The 21,435-nt window shown below is 39.5% G+C and overlaps 1 protein-coding gene across 1 annotated transcript in view; it reads left to right on the forward strand.

Moving 5' to 3' along the window:
• Positions 1 to 21,435, forward strand: part of SLC25A33 (solute carrier family 25 member 33) — a 40,754-nt gene that overhangs the window by 17,234 nt on the left and 2,085 nt on the right. Inside the window, exons 2-6 of the mRNA XM_053691471.1 lie at positions 4,381 to 4,566; positions 7,293 to 7,370; positions 13,039 to 13,139; positions 14,642 to 14,708; positions 15,447 to 15,727. Coding sequence (XP_053547446.1) covers positions 4,381 to 4,566; positions 7,293 to 7,370; positions 13,039 to 13,139; positions 14,642 to 14,708; positions 15,447 to 15,727 — 713 coding nt within the window. The remainder of the gene's footprint in view (positions 1 to 4,380; positions 4,567 to 7,292; positions 7,371 to 13,038; positions 13,140 to 14,641; positions 14,709 to 15,446; positions 15,728 to 21,435) is intronic.

Below are 21,435 nucleotides of genomic sequence, written 5' to 3' on the forward strand. Positions count from 1 at the left end.
ATAATCATCATAAAATTGATAAAAAGGGTGCAATCTGACATTTAGAAACCAATATTTATGTTGTATGTATTTATGGCACCTCTTTTGTATAATCCTCGGTTTGCACAAATGTACCGGCATTGGTCATTACTTGTCAGAGCTCACACTCATTATATAGAGCCCTAGTGGAGAGAGATAATAAAGCTCTTCAAAAGTTGTCTAAATTCCTTTTGAAGTGAGAGTCGGGACCTACAGAGGGCATCAGGCATAGAGGTTTAGACAAAATGGCAGTTTATTGTATTTCTTGCTAACAAGTCTGGGGGATTTGTATGAAAGTTCTATTTGCTGTTACAAAAACACAAGACTTAATATTTTAAGTTGCTTCTCTCTCATTTGCTAATGAACCTTGAGGGTCTATCTCTTTTTAAGGTTGATGAAGCAAGGAAATGGGGCCTCTTGAGACTTCTTGCACTTGTCTATGGAGGCCACCAAATGTATAATCTGTGCATTGGTCTAGAGCAGCGGTCGCCAACCAATGGTCCATGGACCACTGGTGGTCCACGAGAAGATATTGGTGGTCCTTGACACCATCAAGCATGAATTAGTCTTCTCTGATGGTGTCACCTGTCGCGCTGCACCTCCTTACAGTGCCTGGCTGGACATCAGTGAAAGCAGACGGAGGAGGAGTTAAATTACAATCTCCCTAGTCTTAGCTTGAAATAGTGGAATTAAAGTATATAAAAAAAGAAAATCTAAAAAAAATAAATAAATCATTCTCTCATATTTACTTTATTTTCTTCCCTTTACCTGTCTCCTTGTAGTAGTTTTCCTAATTCCTCCAGATAGACATTTTACTGTTTGTCTTCCTCCCCTCTTCTTCTTTTTTTTTTTTTTTTTTTTTTTTTTTTATTAAATATTGATAATTTTTCAGTCTAATAATTTTCCTGCGCACAAAGCCATTCCACCTGAATTCCAGTAATTGCCATCTAGCAAATCAGCCATATCCCACCAGTATTATAGTAATTGCCAGTAACATCAGTCGTGGTTAGCTCACATCCATATTGAGAGCTTTCTGGTATAAACTTAATGTATGACTCCAGTGTCTGTCTATGATCATAAGTAGTTTTGAATAATTCCTAACTCGGGAGGTAACTTGGAAGTCTTGTGGTCCTTTTTAAACATAATTATTTTTCCCCACTTTCTGCCTCTCTGTTTCCAGCTCGAAGGTTGGCACTCACACTTCATCTGTCATTTGGAAGTATTCTGTCATTCAGCTAGTTAATTCCAAATATTTCTTAAAAATGTGTAAATATATACACATAATGTAAACTTAGCTATTGTTATACTAGTTATGTGCAGTATATGTGTATATATGTATATGTGTGTATATATATATATATATATATATATATATATATATATATATATATATATATATATATATATATATGAGACACACACACACACTAGAGGTTTGTACCTTTTTAAAAAAAAAAAAAAAATTCTAGAGAGACAGGCCCTGGGAGGGCCTTGTCTAACGGTCCTACCCTTTGCCCACTCCACCAACCCCCAAGCGGCACTAAAGGATAACCTCCTCTACAAAGACACGCTGAAGGCTTGGCAACTAGCCCTCAGTCACGTCGGCCGCCGTTGTGTGGCGCCCAGAATGATCCCGTTGCGCAATAATCCTGACTTCCCCCCAGGTACGGACTCCTCCCCCTTTGTTCTGTGGGAAGCTAGGGGACTATGTTGTGTGGGGGATGCCCTGGACCTTCCCAGGAAATGCGTCAAATCATTCACTGATTTGCAGGCCCAATTTGGGCTACCACGAACTCACTTCTATGCCTATCTGCAATTGAGGCATTATATTGACCAACTGATGAGAGACGACCCACAATTCTGGGAACCACATGCATTTGCCTTGACAGTAGCCTCATTTAAAATGGGCAACTTTACCATCTCGGGAATATATAGATCACTTCTATTCCACATTGAATCTGAAAACTTAGCCCGGTTGGTGGTTAGGTGGACCAGAAGTGTGGTGAGGGACGATCTTGCGGAGCTCATTCAGCAGAGCGTGATGAGCGCTCGAAGAGCGACTATGTCCATGTCCCTCAGAGAATCCCAGATCAGAATGCTACACAGGGACTATATCATCCCTCGTCGGTTAGCGAAGTGGAGAACTGAAACAAGGAACGAATGCAGCAAATGTAAATTGTGCGATCCAGACTTTCTCCATTTTTTTCACACATGCCCTAAAGTCAACCAGTTTTGGGGTAAAATTGCCTTCTGGGTTACGAGAGTCATTAAATTGAGAGTCCAGATAGATGTGGAACAGATTTGCTTCCTGGAATGGCGTGACCACCATCTCACAGATACCCCCTTACTTGATACTATCATCTTAGCTGCTAGGAAGGTCATTCTGGGAGTCTGGACAGAGACCTCGGCTCCTAGCTTTAGCTCTTTTAAACACCGTTTACACAAACAACTGCTCATTGAGCAACTAGACACTAAACTGGACACTAATAGGAGACTCAAGCATTTCATCAACAAATGGAGAAGATACATTGTGTCTCTGAGCCTTGACCTCCAGAGACAAATCCTACTCCCATTTGCACACACTGAGTACATGTTGACAGCATCCCTGAGGGGAGAATGGGGTTTCTTGTACCAAACACAGAACGGTGGGGAAAATGAGAGGGATAACATCAGCATTTAAATGCTAGCAAACGGCTCCGGGTTACGGCTCCTCATGATCCCTTGACTCTTCCTATTCTTCTCCCCCCCCCTTTTTTTTTTTTTTTTTTTTTTTTTTTTTTTTTTCTGCATGTTTGTCTGACTAGTGCTCTCTCATAACTGTTGTCTGCTTGCTTGTCTGACTAGTGCTCTCTCATAACACAGAACATTTAGTAGGGAAAAGAGAAATGAATTTCCACAAACCTATGCGAAGTCCCAGCCTATACTTAGCTGTACAGTTTTTACTGGTTAAACATGTTGTTTTTTTTGTTTCTTTTCCTTTTTGTCACAATAAAACTGTTAAACGCTCCCCTCTAAGGGAGGAAAAAGAGAGGACAGGAAAGGACGGATCTATCTTGAGCCTACGAGTGTTTCAGTACCACCTGCTTTTCCTATCCATGTAATTGATAATTGTTATTGTTTTTCTATGTCACTGTATCTGAAACCATGGAATATGTATGCACACACTCTGCTGTATCCTTTCTGTTGCTCTCAATAAAAATAGTATATTAAAAAAAAAAAAAATTGTTAATGGTCCACGGTATTCATAATTGTGAGTTTAGTGGTCCCTGAGGTCTGAAAGGTTGGTCTAGGGGATTCAGAAGCAGCCTTGTGGGGCCATATTGGCTGGTACAGTTAACTTCAAATGGAGGTATCTCTTGGTTTTTAGATTAGAATGACCTGGTATTTTAGGACTTTTTATTTTGTATCTGACCAGACTGACCTATTACAAAAGAGCTGCACCCTAGGCGGTCACATTGCTAGTAGTTACCGAAGCCAACATGATTAGTTCACCCGTGGTGTGTGCGTGCGTGTGTTGTTTGTTTTTGTTTTGTTTAAAGCTTATGTATGTGCTTCTTTCAGAGCTTTGAGGGCCTTGCTTTATTTTATGAATAAATGCCTAGATTACAAGCGGAAAACAAGCCGTGTGTTAATATGGCTTGAGCGCAATCATTAGAGCTTCCATTTTTGCTCTCATATTCAAGTTGAAATTTCTTTATCACTTTAGCGATAGTCTAGGGCAAGCTAACATCTGCACTTTTGAATAATGCCGGTGGGCTCAATCCCACACAAAATACATTTCTATGGGGGCGTGCAGTAAAATTTATGTTGGATATTGCTCAAGCTCTAAGCGAAGTGTGTACTAACCTGATGGTACGTAAGTAATGAAGTTGTTCATGTAGTTCTGTGATAGATTATTAATAATAATCGTTTACTTCCGGTCTCATAAAGTGCTACATTTTAAAGTGGTGTCTTAGGTTGCGCTTTAGCTCCATATTTTAACTCACCACTTGTAAAATGAACGCAATAACTGCACTAATAGTGCACCCTGTGCTATCCATAAAAAGTTTTGGGTTCCCTAAAAAAAAGGTTTTGGCCGTTTTTAAGATGCTCTGAAAATAACTTGTAACCGTTCATTTGTAATAAGAGTTTGTTCATTATTCGTAGCTTAAAGCCAAGTGCAAAATAGAGCACCCTGAGCTATAAATTGTGCCCCACTTGTTCTAAGCATAAATGGTTTATAAACAAAAAAAAGCTTAATGCTAATATGTTTTTATGTTTATCACAAAATGCATCAGTTTATAATGAGCAGTAAACCATTAATTTATTTACTGTCATTAACTTGTGTCATGAGATATATTATTGTTTTTTTTTTCTTTGCAGGTGCGCTGGCACAGTAGGTGCCATTGTCACATGTCCTCTAGAAGTGATCAAAACGCGTTTGCAGTCCTCAGCAGTCGCTCTTCGTCCAGTTTACTACCCACAAGTACAGCTGGGGACCCTCAGCGGTGGAGGAGGAGTCGTCAGACAAGCGGCTTCTGTGTCACCTGGTGTTCTTCAGGTTCTTAAGTAAGTCTGATATTCCGTCACATTCTATAGTGACTCTTAATACGCAACTGATGACATAAGAATTGTTTCATTTACCGAAGCAAAATAATTTCCTTCTAGCAAGAATGCTGAATATTCTCCACATTCTGACTTGCAAACATTATGCTGTACTGTGTTTCATATGCTGTAACATTCTTCAACCTAATGCCACATTGTATTGCAACTTTAGATGTCCTTGTTAAAGCATTCTGTATGATCACATGATCACCTGATTGCATACAGGGTAGGTTAAAGCCATTCAAACTTTAACTATGTTTTTGTTGGCACATCAGACGCCTACTGTACATCAGACTTGTGTCATATTCTTCCTATTAGTAATTTAAGTCTATGAATAAGTATTTCTAGGTATCGTGTGGTCTTGTGCGCAATCTGAGCGTGCATTCCAGGAAGCTGCGCTAGCTTAATCTTTTCCTCGGTCAGTAAATCCCTTTGGAGATGAACAGCTTAAAGCTGGTATTTTGCTGATTCACGGAGAGGCAGTTTGTGTTGTGTTCTGTCACACTAGTGGCCCTCTGCTTTGCATGATTTAACTAACTACATACAGAAGCGTGGCAAGAAGCCTGACTTAAATGTCACTTCACAGAAGCACAATGGTGACTTTTACTAAATGCTGAATTAGAGACCAACACAAACAGGGCTGCAATGTTACAAAGCGGTTAAAGGAACATAATACTCATATGCTAAATCACTTGAAAGTGATGCAGCATAACTGTAAAAAGCTGACAGGAAAATATCACCTGAGCATCTCTATGTAAAAAAGGAAGATATTTTACCTCACAATTTCCTCAGCTCACCAGAGTAAGTGCTGTGTACAAAGTTATACTCAGCTGCAGCCCAGCTGCATGTAAAAAAATAGTAATGAAGAAATGAACTTCAGCAAATCAGCATCAACAGTGCTGAGGTCGTGAACTCTTTTACTGTAATCTCATGAGTTTTAAATTAACTCTCATGAGATTTAATAATAAACTTCCTTAAACTCAATAGGGAAATAAGATAAGTGCACGAGGCTCAACCCTTCGGCTGTCCCGGGACAGACATACTGATTTGCTGCTTAGAAGTGCTTTACAATGGGATATGGCTACTGAGGAACTTTTTTAGGTAAAATATCTTTCTTTTTTACATAGAGATGTTCAGGTGATATTTTCTAGTCCGCTTTTTACAGCTATGATGCATCACTTTCAAGTGTTTCAACATTAGGGTATCATGGCCCTTTAATCATGCATTTACAGGCCTCTGATTTATGCAGTTCCAAATAAGACTGCAGTCAGCAACTCAACCAACATTCCAGCTAGGGGACCCCTCCCATATGTCTTGTATAAATATTTAGCCCAGCAAACTGTTTGTACCTTGATGTTGTTAGTAAAATTAATCCTTTTTTTCTATAGCACTGCAAAATTCCATTAATTATACAATTTTTATTACTAATATTAATATGGTATAAATGGTTTGCTGGGCTAAATATTTATACAATTTAAAACCTATACGTGAGGCTTAAAGGGATATGTACCCCAAAAACTTTCTTTTGTGATTTAGACAATATACAATTTTAAAAAAGATTCTAATTTACTTCTATTATTAAATGTTGCTTAGTTCTCATGGTTTTCTTGGTTGAAGATACCTAGGTAGGTGTCTGGAGCACTATATGGCAGGAAATAGTGCTGCCATCTTTTGCTTTTGCAAAACCGCTGCCATAAAGTGCTCCAGACACGCGCAAGCTCTTGAGTTTACATCCCTTCTTTTCAACAAGACATCAAGAGAACAAAGAAAATGCCATTCTAGTAGTAAATTCAAAAGTTGTTTAAAATTGTATGAAAAGAAAAAAAATGTGGTTTCATATAACTTTAAAATTCAAATGTATAAAATGACTCTACTGTGCCAGGTCACCCTATTGTGGCATCTGTTAGTTTCCCAGTAAACTGATTCTCTACATTTTTATTTTTGTATGTACAAAAACACAGAATGAATTGTAGTTTACAACATTTCAGGAATTCAGACTGTTAAAGGGACAGTCTAAACCAGAATTGTTATTGTTTTAAAAGATAGATAATCCCTTTTATTAACCATTCCCCAGTTTTGCATAAACCAACACAGTTATATTAATATACTTTTTACCTCTGTGATTATCAGACTTACATTTTAGCCAATTAGTGCTGGTTCCTAGGAACTCAACGTGCGTGAGCTCAATGTTATCTATATGACACACAAACTAACGCCCTCTAGTGGTGAAAAACTGTCAAAATGCCCTGAGAGAAGAGGCGGGCCTTCAAGGGCTTAGAATTTAGCATATGAGCCTCCTAGGTTTAGCTTTCAACTAAGCATACCAAGAGAACAAAGCAAAATGGGTGATAAAAGTAAATTGGAAAGTTGTTTAAAATGACATGCCCTATTTAAATCATGAAAGTTTATTTTGGACTAGACTGTCCCTTTAAGGAAGTTTTTACATTTGGTTAATATACGGTGTCTGAGTTTGAGGCTACATCCCCTGCTCCTGTTAGCACCTGTAACTCTCAGCTGGTTGCACCTTGCTTGTCCCTTCCGGCTAAATTCATCTGGCAGTGCACTCAGCCGCAATCATTCGAAGTTTTAAAAATGTTTATTTTTATTCTGAACGCTTATGTGTGTCCTTACTGTGACCTTCAGATGAAGTCTGTAATTTCTAAACATCTCTTGTGATTGTACTTTTGTAGATCGATTCTTGAAAAGGAAGGACCAAAATCTTTATTCAGAGGACTGGGACCAAACCTAGTTGGCGTCGCTCCATCCAGGTAGGGGGTAATATAAATAATGTGCGAACGGGTTCACTTTTTATGTTGTCATTTTATAACAACTGCACATAAGTCATTGTTTAAATGGATTACTGATATTCACACACACATTCTAAATTGTTTTTTCTCTAACCCCATTTTTCTTTCAATAGTGCGGCCTCGCAACCAGCACTATTTTAACAAGCCTGCTTGAGGGAGTAAGGTTCTAATAGTGTGATCTTGCGGCAAGACCTGCGCTATTATACCCAGTCAATTCTTTAACGATCAGTGATGTATAGTGTACGTCATGGTCATTAAGGGGTTAATATTCTTTGGCCTTAACAAAGGTTAGCACTACGTTCGCTAGCTAAGGGATTCTGAAACATGTTCCAATCACATGGTGTGTGAGGCTCTTGAAATTCCATAAAGTTATAGCAATTCTGTGAAAAAGTCGCTTTATTAGTGATTTCACTATTTAAAGGAACATGACACTTTGTAATAGCAATACTATTCTTTAGTCTTGCAAATAAAAGGATTTCTAACCCCTATTTTTTTTTTATTATTTTTTTGCGATTCAGGTAAATCATACAGTTTTAAAAAGATGATCTAATTTCCTTCTGTCTTGTAATCCTTTTTAACCCTTTTAACGACCGTCGTACCCTGTAAGACGTTGGTCGTTATTCCCTTAAGGACCAGCAATGTACCCTGTATGTCGCTGCAGTCCTGGGCTCCTCCTTTGTAAAAACAAAAAAAAAAATATGTGGACAACTGGGTACTGGCAGACAGCTAGCAGTACCCAAGATGGCGGACAATAAGGTAGAGGGGCAGGGTTAGAGAGCTGGTTGGGGGCTAAGGGGGATCCTAAAAGGCAGAATAAATATTTAAAAAAATAAATAAAATAAGAAAAGCCTTTTATTTTAGTACTGGTAGACTTTCTGCCAGTACTCAAGATGGCGGGGACAATTGTGGGGTGGGGTGGGGGAGGGAAGAGAGCTGTTTGGGAGGGATCAGGTGGTGGGATGTGTCAGGTGGGAGGCTGATCTCTACTCCGAAGCTAAAATTAACCCTACAAGCTACCTAATTTTGCCCTTCACTGCTGGGCATAATACACGTGTGGTGCGCAGCAGCATTTAGCGGCCTTCTAATTACTCAAAAGCAATGCCAAAGCCATATATGTATTTCTGAACAAAGGGAATCCCAGAGAAGCATCTACAACCATGTGTGCCATGATTGCACTAACTGTTTGTAAATTTAATTTTGTCGAGAAACCTAAAATTGTGAAAAATGTTACGATTTTTAGTTGATTGCATTTGGCGGTTAAATGTTGACATGAAATATACCAAAATGGGCCTAGATCAATACTTTGGGTTGTCTACTACACTAAAATTAACCATACAAGTTCCCTAATTAACCTCTTTGCTGCTGGGCATAATACACGTGTGGTGCGCAGCAGCATTTAGTGGCCTAATTACTAAAAAGTAATGCCAAAGCCATATATGTCTATTTCTGAACAAAGGTGATCCCAGAGAAGCATTTGCAACCATTTATGCCATATTTGCACAGGCTGTTTGTAAATAATTTCAGTGAGAAACCTAAAATTGCGAAAAAGTGAACAATATTTTTTATTTGATCGCATTCGGCAATGAAATGGTGGCATGAAATATAGCAAAATGGGCCTAGATCAATACTTTGGGTTGTCTACTTAAAAAAAAAATATATACATGACAAGGGATATTCAGGGATTCCTGACAGATATCAGTGTTACAATGTAACTAGCGCTACTTGTATTTATTGCCCTATAACTTGCAAAAAAAGCAAAGAACATGTAAGCATTGGGTATTTCTAATTTCTAAACTCAGGACAAAATTTAGAAACTATTTAGCATAGGAGTTTTTTTTGGTGGTTGTAGATGTGTAACAGATTTGGGGGGTCAAAGTTAGAAAAAGTGTGGGGTTTTATAGTAAATTATAAGATATGATGACAATAATGGTATCTTTAGTAAGGCCATTTAATGGCGAGAAAACCGGTATATAATATGTGTGGGTACAGTAAATGAGTAATAGGAAAATTACAGCTAAACGCAAACACCGCAGAAATGTTAAAATAGCCCTGATCCTTAAGGGTAAGAAATTGAAAAATGGCTTTGTCCTTAAGTGGTTAAAAACAAGTAGGTAGGCTCAGGAGCATGCAGGTGACTGGACCACTATATGGCAGGAGTATTGCGAGAATGCTTTTAACAAGGTTGTTATGCATTGTTCAAACACTGTTTTGTAGTACTTTAAAACATTCTTGCAAAACTGCTATCATATAGTGCTCTAGACGTGCACACGAACTACCTAAGTATTTCCTTCATCCAATAAGAATAACATGAGAACAAATTAAATATGATAAGAATACATTGGAAACTTTTTATTAACTGTGTATGGTCTAAATCATGAAAGTGAAAATTGTGGGTTTCATTTCTCTCTCTCTACCAGTCAAGAGTGAATTTTTTTTTAATACATTAACACAGTTTCCTTCTGTGGCCAAACTCCACACGCTGATCTTGTTGTTGGAGTATGTAAGACTTTCCACAGTGGCTTTGTCAGCAAACCTTGCATTGTTTTCCAGTATCTTATCCTGTCACCTCTACTGAAGCTAATTAATGGAAAGTCTTACATATATTATGTATGTGTGCATGTGTCCACAGATGTGCAAACATTTTATATTGCAATCTCAAAGTGTCCAATGTCACTGAAGTTGTTGTGCCAATAAAAAGGCCTTGTCTTGTGCTGGATTCTCAAATATCCCAACCCTGCTTGTGTAATGTGAGTGGCAGAGCTTTGGAGCTTGTTGCATAGCAACAGGAAGCCATAAGAACCTTGTTCTGCAGACCTGTAGCAGTGTTTTCTCTGAGCTACGTCAGACCATGACTGCCAGTCTGATAATGCATCACAATATAAAACAAGACACACAGGAAACTATTAAAGACACCTTGGCACAGAACCTGCTTACCATGATCATGTACTACAGAAGACTGTACTGTATTTAATAGCGCAGGTGTCATGCTCTCTGAAAGCTTTTTTTTATTTTTTTCCATGACAAAGGTGATCTAATCATGACTCCGCCCATCTGTGCTGCAATGCCATAGTTTAGGTGTCCTGACTGGCTACCAAGTGTCATTTGTATAAAACTGACAGAGAGCGGAGTTGGAAGCTTTCGGTGCTAGAAAATGAATCAAAGGCTGTATGTTATACTCTTTATGCCAAGTATATTTTGTAGGTCCTAACATCTTCTGAGAATATGACCGTTTAAATGAATATTTAACTAAAAAAATGTTTTTAATACCCTCTTAGACGGATCAAAGAAAAGGGAAAAAAAATAAAAATATATATATATATATATATATATATATATATATATATATTATATATATTTTTTTTTTTTTTTCTTTAAAAGAGACGTGAAAGCTAGTAGTGCATCTTTTTTTATTTATTTTTTGTTTGTTTGCCCCCCCCCCCCTTTAAAACAGATCAGTAGCTATTGGTGCATATGCATAATGTGCTAGCTCACCTTTGCACTGATTGGTGCCTGGCAATATTCTCCCCTCAGACCCCTCTTTTTTTTTTTTTTTTTTTTTTTATCCATTGCCCTGTACCCCCTATAGCAGTGCTTTCCAAACTGTGTTGTGACACATTAGTGTGTCGGCAGCAGTGTGTAGGTGTGCCCCTGCTTCAGAACACTTTTTTTTATTTTTTTTTATTTTTTTTTTATTACAATTTTTTTGGGGGTTTCCGACTTTCCACCTGCCTGCTACGCATATCACATGGTTGACACATGATTGATACCTAGTGGGTCAAAGATCATCTTAACCTATTGGCGCAGCTCAGTGGAAACTGAAACTATTCCCATTGGCGGCTTTGGCAGCACATTGAGGAGACTACACGTGCAGTCACGAGCCAATCGGCTTGTGACTGCATGTGTAGTCAGTGAGTGGGGTAGCAGTGTGTTTGCAGCGCGGGCAGTAGTCAGTTGGACTCACAGAGCTCTGAGGGCGGCACCTTAAACGCTGAGCTGAAGTCAGTGTTTTTTGGGTTTTTTTGTTGTTGCAGCCAGCTCCCAGTAGTGCATTGCTGCTCCTGCTCTTAAAATATATGGATAGGAAGTGGAAGCTTAAAAATGCTTGTTGATGAGATGCGAGTGTCTTTATCTAATATTCCACTAAATATTAAGAAATTGTGTTCATCCCATCAACCTCATACATCCCATTAAAATATTAAGTAGTTATTGGTGTTATTAAAGGGACAGTCAACACCAGAACTGTTGTTGTTTAAAAAGATAGATAATCCCTTTATTACCCATTCCCCAGTTTTGCAAAACCAACACAGTTATATTAATACACTTTTTACTTCTGTGACTAACTTTGTATCTAAGCATCTTATGACAGCCCCTAATCACATGACTTTGAGTTATTATCTATTGACTTGCATTTTAGCCAATTAGTGCAGTGTCTGCCACTAGCCACGCTAGCTCTCCCCTGCTATGAAAAGTAAATAAAATAGAGGCGGCCTTCAAGGGCTTATAAATTATCATATGTGCCTACCTAGGTTTGCTTTCAACTAGAATACCAAGAGAACAAAGCAAAATTTTTGATAAAAGTAAATTGGAAAGTTGTTTAAAATGACATGCCCTATTTGAAAAATTAAAGTTTGTTTTGGACTTGACTGTCCCTTTAATTCTTGCACATACATACTGTTACTTGTAAATACATTTTGTTATTATATAATTTACGTATGTGTCCGTATCTCTAAAAAACAAATTAGTTTATCCTCCTGTTTGCTTGTACAACTGAATTACTGTGTCGCGAAATGATGTAGGTCTAAAAAGTGTGTCACTAACATGAAGTTTGGAAAGCTCTGCCCTATAGAATATACGCTTATGTTCCCAGCTGTTCTGTACTGCATTAGATTGCAGATCACAGGCAGCACTCTCTACCCCTTTATCAGTTTTGTAATTGTCATATTGTACATTTTACAATTTCATATTTATAGCTCTGTGGAATATCCATTTTTCTAAACCAAATATTCTGTTACAAATAGCCATTGGCGAGTAAAAGTTAGTGAGTGGATGTCTACAAATATTATCTAAAGGGATATTTTATATATATCCATGAAAGTGCAAGGATATGTTATTCCTCTAGGGGTGTAAGGACCCCATTAGTGCTTAGACTGTTACTTCTGAGAGGGTAAACAGGGGCAGAGAGATTGGAGAGGGAAAGTGTATACACCCAACTTTAAAGGGACAATGTACACCAATTTTCATAAAACTACATGTAATAGACTACTATAAATCAGAATATGCACAGATACCGATCTAAAAATCCAGTATGAAAGGGGCTTGGAAAACAACAATAGCAGACGCTTCCCCGCCCTCCCCTGCATATGAAAAGACAGATAACATAAACAGGAGTTTGTAAACGCATGTATACATCTAACACCGTGGGGCTTGGTTAGGAGTCTGGAAAAACAGCATAATGTTATTAAAAAAATGAGACATTGTTACAAAAAACACTTTCAGATGGACTATATAAATAGATTCTACAAAATCTAGTGTACAATGTCCCTTTAAACCAGTGCTCCTTTCTGCTGCTCATTGTCTGTGTGTGTTTGTTCTTCCTGTTTATTGATTTTATATTTTCTTGTTTTCACAGAGCCATTTACTTTGCCTCGTATTCCAAATCAAAGGAGCAGTTCAACGCAATCTTTGTCCCCAACAGTAATATTGTGCATATGTGCTCTGCAGGCTGTGCAGGTAAAGTGAATGTTTCTTTGTCTATGTATCTGGAATTAATTTTCTCTACCTAATATATAAAATCTGCAAGGTGACTGCACTTATAGCTATGTATCTGTAAAGAGGTGCTGTGCACGTATACCTGTGTATCTGTAAAGAGATGCTGCGCACGTATACCTGTGTATCTGTAAAGAGGTGCTGTGCACGTATACCTGTGTATCTGTAAAGAGGTGCTGCGCACGTATAACTATGCATCTGTAAAGAGGTGCTGTGCACGTATACCTATGTATCTGTAAAGAGGTGCTGCGCACGTATACCTATGTATCTGTAAAGAGGTGCTGCGCACGTATACCTGTGTATCTGTAAAGAGGTGCTGTGCACGTATACCTGTGTATCTGTAAAGAGGTGCTGCGCACGTATAACTATGTATCTGTAAAGAGGTGCTGTGCACGTATACCTATGTATCTGTAAAGAGGTGCTGTGCACGTATACCTGTGTATCTGTAAAGAGGTGCTGTGCACGTATACCTATGTATCTGTAAAGAGGTGCTGCGCACGTATACCTATGTATCTGTAAAGAGGTGCTGCGCACGTATACCTATGTAGCATTATTGAAAAGTCTTATGAACCAATTCCATTACAGCAGTGATTTTTGGGAAATTTGTGAATTATTCTCTGTAGTAACAAATCCACAGAGAGGAAAAGCCTGTGTATTAATCACGAAGCAGCTGTTGCACGCTATTTGTTTGTATTACACGTTTTTAAGATTGTTTGCTGAACACCTTTGTGGGATATAAGGTTTCAATAACGATCTGTTCCTTTTATGGCGAGCGGCAGTTCCGAGCATGAACAAAACATTTGCCTAATAAGAGAACACACAGGACAAGGGCTCATTGTATTCATCAGAACAGTCTGGGAGCTGGGATTTAAGGAGGTGGCGAATGCAAACGTCGCCTGTCCTCTCCCATTGGAAACTTTAGCCCCAAAAATCGGATAGTGCTCTAATCTAGAGGGTACATTTTATATTGAAGGAACAGATCACCTACATATCACATAAGGAAGAAGCTTAAACGTTTTCTAGTGGTGATAACAGGACAATTATCTAGATTGCTTGTGTCAGATAAGCCTGACGCAGCAACTAGAGCAAATTAATTGTGTTGCAGTGAAGCTGTTTTCTGCAGAGAATTGCAGCTCTGTAGCACCTCAATACAGAAATGTACAAGAAGACTGAATAAAATGACTGCTGCGCACATTGTGTTGTATAACAGTGCATCAGTCTGAATGACTGCTGCCATCTAGTGTTGGATTAGATGCATTACAGATTCTGTAATTGTAAACCTGTAGTTTTGTACCTATTGTATATTATTGCTTTTGGTTTTTCCCCATTCTTTAGCTAAATGCTGATATTAAATGGTATTAAAACATCTATTTGATATACTTATCTTTAAATCATAATTTAATTTAAGACCTATATCAGTTGATGGGAGTAGTGACTGTTGCTGATAAATGTTGTTTCCGTTCCAGCGTTTGTGACAAATACCATGATGAACCCCATATGGATGGTGAAAACACGAATGCAACTGGAAAGGAGGTAAGGTCAGGTCTAGTTGTGACTAAATGGCAAATTGGTGTCTGATTTTGTGATGCCATTGCTTTACCAACTAGTATATTCACTACAATTTCATTTTGGCCACACAATGTCCAATACAATATTTTCCCTCTCTGCCTCCAAGTGGACAGGGCTACGATTCTCCTTTATAATTACATCTGACACAAATGTGTAATTCATAACTCACTGGTGTCTTGGAAATAGTGGGATTCTTCCTGTAGTGCCTAAAACGGCAGAGATTGTACTTTATTGAAAATGTTTCAAACTAAAACTTATTGACGAGTCTTCTTGTGCACAGAGAGGGATTTGCTACTGAATAAAATTGCTATTTGCTCATCAGACAGAAATTATTCTGCCCTCCTAATATGGAAATCAGCAGCACCTATCTCATTAAGAAGAAGCCCCGGGGAACTAGATAGCCACCTCCTGGCCAAGTTTGTGACAAAGGTATTGAGAAGTGTGACATTGTAAGGGGTGTAAAATCAGAGTAGCGAAATAGTGCAGGTTCCATGCAAATGCATGTGGCATATGCATGTATGCTCTGGTGGTCATATGAACCATAGATAATGACAGGCATTACCAGAATTTCTTCTAACACAAATGTGCAGCACAAATGTCCCTTTTTAAAGAAGAATAGTTTTTGCTATATGTTAAGTTATTGGCCCATTGTATGCCTAACGTCTTACCATTTTACATTTAGGCTTTGTTCTTATGTTGCAGGGTCATAGGCTCCAAGCAAATGAATGCACTGCAGTGTGCCCGCTACGTGTACCAGACAGAAGGCATGCGGGGGTTTTACAGGGGTCTTACTGCTTCCTATGCGGGTATATCTGAGACCATGATATGCTTCGTTATATATGAAAGTTTGAAGAAACATTTGCAAGAAGTTCACCTATCAGCTGCAAACGCTTCTGGAGAGAAAGGCTCAGCCAACTTCTTAGGATTTATGTTTGCGGCAGCTTTCTCCAAAGGCTGTGCATCCTGCATCGCTTATCCACACGGTACGTTCCCTTTTTATATAAAGTGCAGAAATCGCTTAGAAACCTTGTATAGAAACTCACTGTATACAGTATCTGAAGCCTAACTGGTGATCTATATAAGCACTTCTAGTAATACCTCTTCCTATACAATCAGTATCATTCCAAATGCACAATGGAAGCTAGCCCCTAGGCTATAAGAAAATGTCTTAGGTACACGTGACAGTCAAAGTTAAAATTGCATGATTCAGATAGAGCACACCGTTTTAAATAACTTTTCAACTTGCATCTATGATCCAGTGTACGTCTTTGTGTTGCTATCAATTTGGACACCAAGAAAAAGATACATTTAATAATGGAAGTAAATTGGAACTTCTTTTCTTCTGACGGGAAGAGTCCACAGCTGCGTTCATTACTTTTGGGAATTCAGAACCTGGCCACCAGGAGGAGGCAAAAACACCCCAGCCAAAGGCTTAAATACCTCCCGCACTTCCCTCATCCCCCAGTCATTCTTTGCCTTTCGTCTCAGGAGGTTGGCAGAGAAGTGTCAGAAGATTGAAGATAGTCTCTTATGGAGGGTAGAATGTGTGGAAAGGTGATAACTAAGCGCCAACTATATAACGCAACAGACCTCCAGCTCTAATAAATTGGCACCTAGTTGCCAAGGGTGGATTAAATTTTAGGATTGGATATTAGAGCACCAAACAATGTAGGCAGGGTCTATGGGCAGATAGTCAAATACCAAAGGTAACAATAGGTTGAAATAATATGATTTAATACATAAGATAAAAAAGTTGGTACATTTAAAATTATACAACAATTAGTCATGGATCCATGTTACACTTTAAAATATAATTTAAAAATGCTTGTAGAACAATTAATAACAACAACAAAAAAAATTGACAAATAATGTCTATCGCATAAAACTTAAATTCTAATATGTGAATGCTAGGAGCGCTTATGCACACTCTATTTATAAAAACAATGGGTTACAATCCACAGGTGGATAGATTCCAGGTTGCTTGAAACCGGTGGGTGTGAAATGTTAGTGGCTCCGAATTGGGGTTTTGCCTATGTGTTTATCCAAAATTATGTAAATCCTAACAGGTGGATAAAAAATGTTACAGGAATGTCTAGAACCTGAATTCAAAATATAAGACCTGAGGTTGTGCCTATGTGTTTATCCAAAAAGGGTGTAAATCCTAACAATCGAAAAAATGTGAGAAAAATATTGCAGGGGTGTGTGAACCTTATTTTCAAAATAAACAATGAATTCAAAATAAAACAATATACAAATTAATTTTTGACAAATCAACTAATGCATACATAAAGCATAAATAGAACCAAATAAAAACAACAGCACAACTTTAACGTGTGTTCAAATGTGTTTCTGCTTGCAAACTGTGATGTGATGTGAACAAATATCTATTATAAACACTGAATAGTGGCAAAACTTTGATTGGATTGAAATTGAATACAGGCTCTAAATTGCTACCCTAAAATTCGAATCTAAAGGGCTCAGAGTTGCTGAGCTAGATATAAGGGACTTACTCAAAGAGCCTCGAGATGTTAATTAAAAGAGACCATATAACAACAGTGGTTTAAAAAACGGATGATATAACATAAAATGCTTAAAAGTCCAAATAAATGTTCAAATTGGATAATAAGAATCTTGCTATAGTCTATCTCAATATGGATCCCAACTGCTGATTATGTAGAAATCTTCTTGGGCAGTAGTTAACAAATAATTCCAACTTGCAATGTTGTCCCTTACCTGCCAAAAAAGGAAAGGCAAACAATAGTGCAGATGGCTTCTTAATGTGATCACAATTAAAATACTCTACCAGTCAACCGGTTTCGGTCTTCACTGACCTTTCTCAAAACTTGAGAAAGAAGAGTTTTGAGAAAGGTCAGTGAAGACCGAAACCGGTTGACTGGTAAGGAGTATTTTAATTGTGATCAAGACTCTTCTTTAAACCCCAATTCGGAACCACTTACATTTCACACCCACCGGTTTCAAGCAACCTGGAATCTATCCACCTGTGCATTGTAACCAATTGTTTTTATAAATAGAGTGTGCATAAGCGCTCCTAGCATTCACATATTAGAATTAAGTTTTATGCGATAGACATTATTTGTCAGAATTTTTTTTGTTGTTATTAATTGTTCTACAAGCATTTTTAAATTATATTTTAAAGTGTAACATGGATCCATGACTAATTGTTGTATAATTTTAAATGTACCAACTTTTTTATCTTATGTATTAAATCATATTATTTCAACCTATTGTTACCTTTGGTATTTGACTATCTGCCCATAGACCCTGCCTCTAATATCCAATCCTAAAATCTTATGGAGGGTAGTACAATTCGAAATGGGACTGGAGTTTTAAGTAATCCTGTCAGCCTCTCAGTGACTCATATTAACAGCTCCTTTGGCAATCGGCGTTGACGAGTTTCGCTGCCTGCCTTTCTTCACTCAAGTCCATGTCAGAAGCGATGTTACTATCTGTCACACTTGAAGGGCCGTGTTCATGTTCCACAGCGTAGATTCCTGTAAGATCGTTTCATTTTATTTCGATATGTGAATGTAATGTTAAACGAAAGAAGTCAGGGTCCCAGTGGGACTCCTTTATCCTATAGAATCAAGGGTTAATATCTCCTGAGGGGGTTTATTCAAAGGGGGGGGGGGGGGGACTGTAATCATGTTTATGTGATTTTGTCTGCTATTGTGTAGTGTTACTTGTGCTCATGGCTTTTCGGAAATAACGGCCTTCATCTTTTTGCACAGTCCTAGGAACTGGTGTGGTCCGGTTGTATTCCATTTCCGCTCTTTGACCAAGTGGCAACGGAGAGAGTCTGTTTGTTCATTGTCTGGTTCACAGGAGGTAGTGAGTGCCCCAGCCATTGGAGGTGTAAGGTGCCGTTAGTGTTTGCCCATAATTGCAATCTCCAAGTTATGGAGGATTCTGATTTTTGTTTTTTGTTTTTGAGACGGATATCTCTGATTCGGAGAATACGTCTTGTGAAGAGTATGAAATGGCCAGGGTTATTCATGCCCATCAGTTATGTTCTGATTGCCGTTCTAAAGTACTCTCTTCTCCCGTATCAGGGAGTTTAGAGTTCGTTGAGCCATCCGGCCCTGGGTATTGTCCCGGGAGGCGCGTGCCCCAGAACCTTCTTTTGCTACGCAAGCAGGTGTCCCTATGGCCGTTACTCCTCCAGAAGGCGGCTTTTTTCCTCCAAATGTTACAGCACGGTTCCTCTTGGCCATATCTCCCTAATGTCCGTGTTCTGTTAACCGAGGTTCGTCGGGCGTGGGATCGCCTGAGTCAGACCTTCTGGGGAAGCGATGGCCCCTGAGGCTTCAGGGGCCCCACCCTTGGGGCCGGGGTCGCCCATCAACCCGGCGGGGGATTATTTGGCCTTCCATTTATAGACTGGCATGCCTCCGTGTTTTAAGGCATGTTTTGGCGGTGTTGGAGTATTCCAGCCTTACTGGGCCGAGGAATCCTCAGTCTTCTGTGCTGGATGGCAAACTAGATTAGACGGGTGGGGATGAAGCAATCTCCTTATCGTCTCTGTTTTTCTTTCTTTTAGTTTCTGTTCCAGTTCTGAGCTTGGGTCTCTAACTAGCTGTGCCGTTTTTCTTGGGCGTTCACCCTCGGGTGCTGCCTTCATTTTATTTAATCCGGTTAGGATATATTTGATTTTTTTTTTAAGACGTTCATGTCTGCTATTTATTTTTCAGTTTGGGAATATTCTTTCTCTGGAACTGATACTTGCGATTTTGTGGTCGCGTGCGCACTTCCTTGGAAGCTGCGCGTTTTTCTATATCAGAACTTAATTATGATTATAGTTTGTTTCAATCCCTCTGAGGCTTCGATTTTCTTTCTTGGACCTTGGACAGTTTCAGTTGTTCCTTGTGCCAGGCAGGTACCGGTCGGGCGCTAGCTGCTGTTCCTTAAGGTTCATGTCACCCACGTGGTGCCGGTGTGCTGGTTATCCTGTTGGGTGTCGAGTCGTTCACTTTATTGGAGTGTTCATTTTATGTTTTTATTTATCCATTACTTGAGGGGGTGTTCTCATTACTTATACGTCAACTTGATCCTCGTCCTCGAACGGAGTATCGGAGTGATTGTATAGGGCCTCTGCCGTTCCTTATGTGGGGATCCGTATAGGATTCCTCATTTGTTCTGGAGGATTCACCTTGGAACTGAAGTTCCGAGGCGAAGGGGTTTGGAGGTTCGGATGACCGCTGGACAGTTGAGGTACCAGTTGTGATGACTTTTTTCGTTTTAGTCTTGGTATTTTCCGCCTTCTGGCCTAGTCACAGGGGCCCCTCGAGTTTGCTGGGAGTGGTTTTTCCCTTCTTGAGTGGTCTGGTCATCTGAGTTTGGATATATATCCGTCCTTCCTCTTTTTCTGTATAGTGCACGCTCTCATAGGATGGAGCGCAGGAGTTGAGTTTCTCCTCCATTTTTTTTTTTTCCGGCAACCGCCTCTGATCCGCTTCTCAGCGGGAATTGAGGGGTTGCTCATGTTGTTCCTGTTAAAGGATTTCCGGGACTGATCCAGTGAGGATCTTTGACTCAACTAGGAGCCTAGGGGGTCGCTTAATTGCCCACATGGCTAAGGTGGTGTGTTGAATCCAGCTATTGTGGCATGTTCTCTGTTTTATGGAGCCCTGTACCTGGTTAACTCTGGGGTCCCTGGACTGAGAGTGTTGCACTCGATCCTCTAGGAGCTCTTGGTTTCTGGGGTTGCAAGCTGAGGGTCCAGGGTTCAGATCCACCTACGGGTGCGGATTGCCATCTCGGAGGCCTGTCTAGATGTCTTTCTAGGATCCTGATGTGAGTCTCTTGCGAGTGTTCAAGGACATTGGGGAGTGCCCTTTTCCATATGAGGCAACTTGGTGGTTCCTCAGGATGTACGACCTGTCCCCGGTTTCGGGGTTCTGTCTTAGGGCCATGTCTCTTGTCTGAGATTTTGGGGTCCGAGTCGCTGTGCTCGGTCTTGGGCAGTTCAGTTTCAAACTTTAGGGTTTAGAACGTCTGCTTGTCCCTTCGGGGAGTTGGTTTTTCACTCTCATGGGAGATTTGGTATTTGCCTGAAGGTTAGTTTGCTGCCTTTCAGGTGGATCTTCATTGTCACCAGTGGCAACTTTTGCATTTAAGGCTTGAGATTGATTGTTTGTCTGTCTCGACTGAGCTGGTAGTAATGACCGTTGGATTATTACTCAATGGTATTGCTTTACCATTCTCTTTGGTCTCTTCGCCTTGCCTACGGCTGGGGAAGTGGTCTCCTTGACTTTGTCCTTTTTGGGGAGGATTTGGAATACAGTTTCCATGGAGACCTTGTGGGTCCTTTATCATCTCTTTTTTTTTTCCCTCCTTGCGTGTGGGATGTCAGGGGGCTGGCTCTGGTACTAAGGTATTGTGGGACTGTGTATGGGTTTCGTAACCCGAACATGTTGAGTCAACTGTAGTAGCCAGGTGGTTAGCTTCACTGCCTAGCAAGTGGAAGTTTTGCAGTTTGAACCCAGCTGCAGCTATTTACACTTGGATTGTGTACTAGCAAGCTTTATATTTCTGTCATGGATTCGTGGTAGCTTGCCAGCTGCTATTAATTGGTCAAAGGCCTCCAATGGGTAGCTTCCTCTTAGGGCCTCCACTCTTTTTTGAGGCGGACGTTACCAGCCCTTTTTTTGGGTTGGGTCCGTTTCTTGGAAGG

Source organism: Bombina bombina, chromosome 8 (genome assembly GCF_027579735.1).
Source record: "Bombina bombina isolate aBomBom1 chromosome 8, aBomBom1.pri, whole genome shotgun sequence".
Taxonomy (NCBI): domain Eukaryota; kingdom Metazoa; phylum Chordata; class Amphibia; order Anura; family Bombinatoridae; genus Bombina; species Bombina bombina.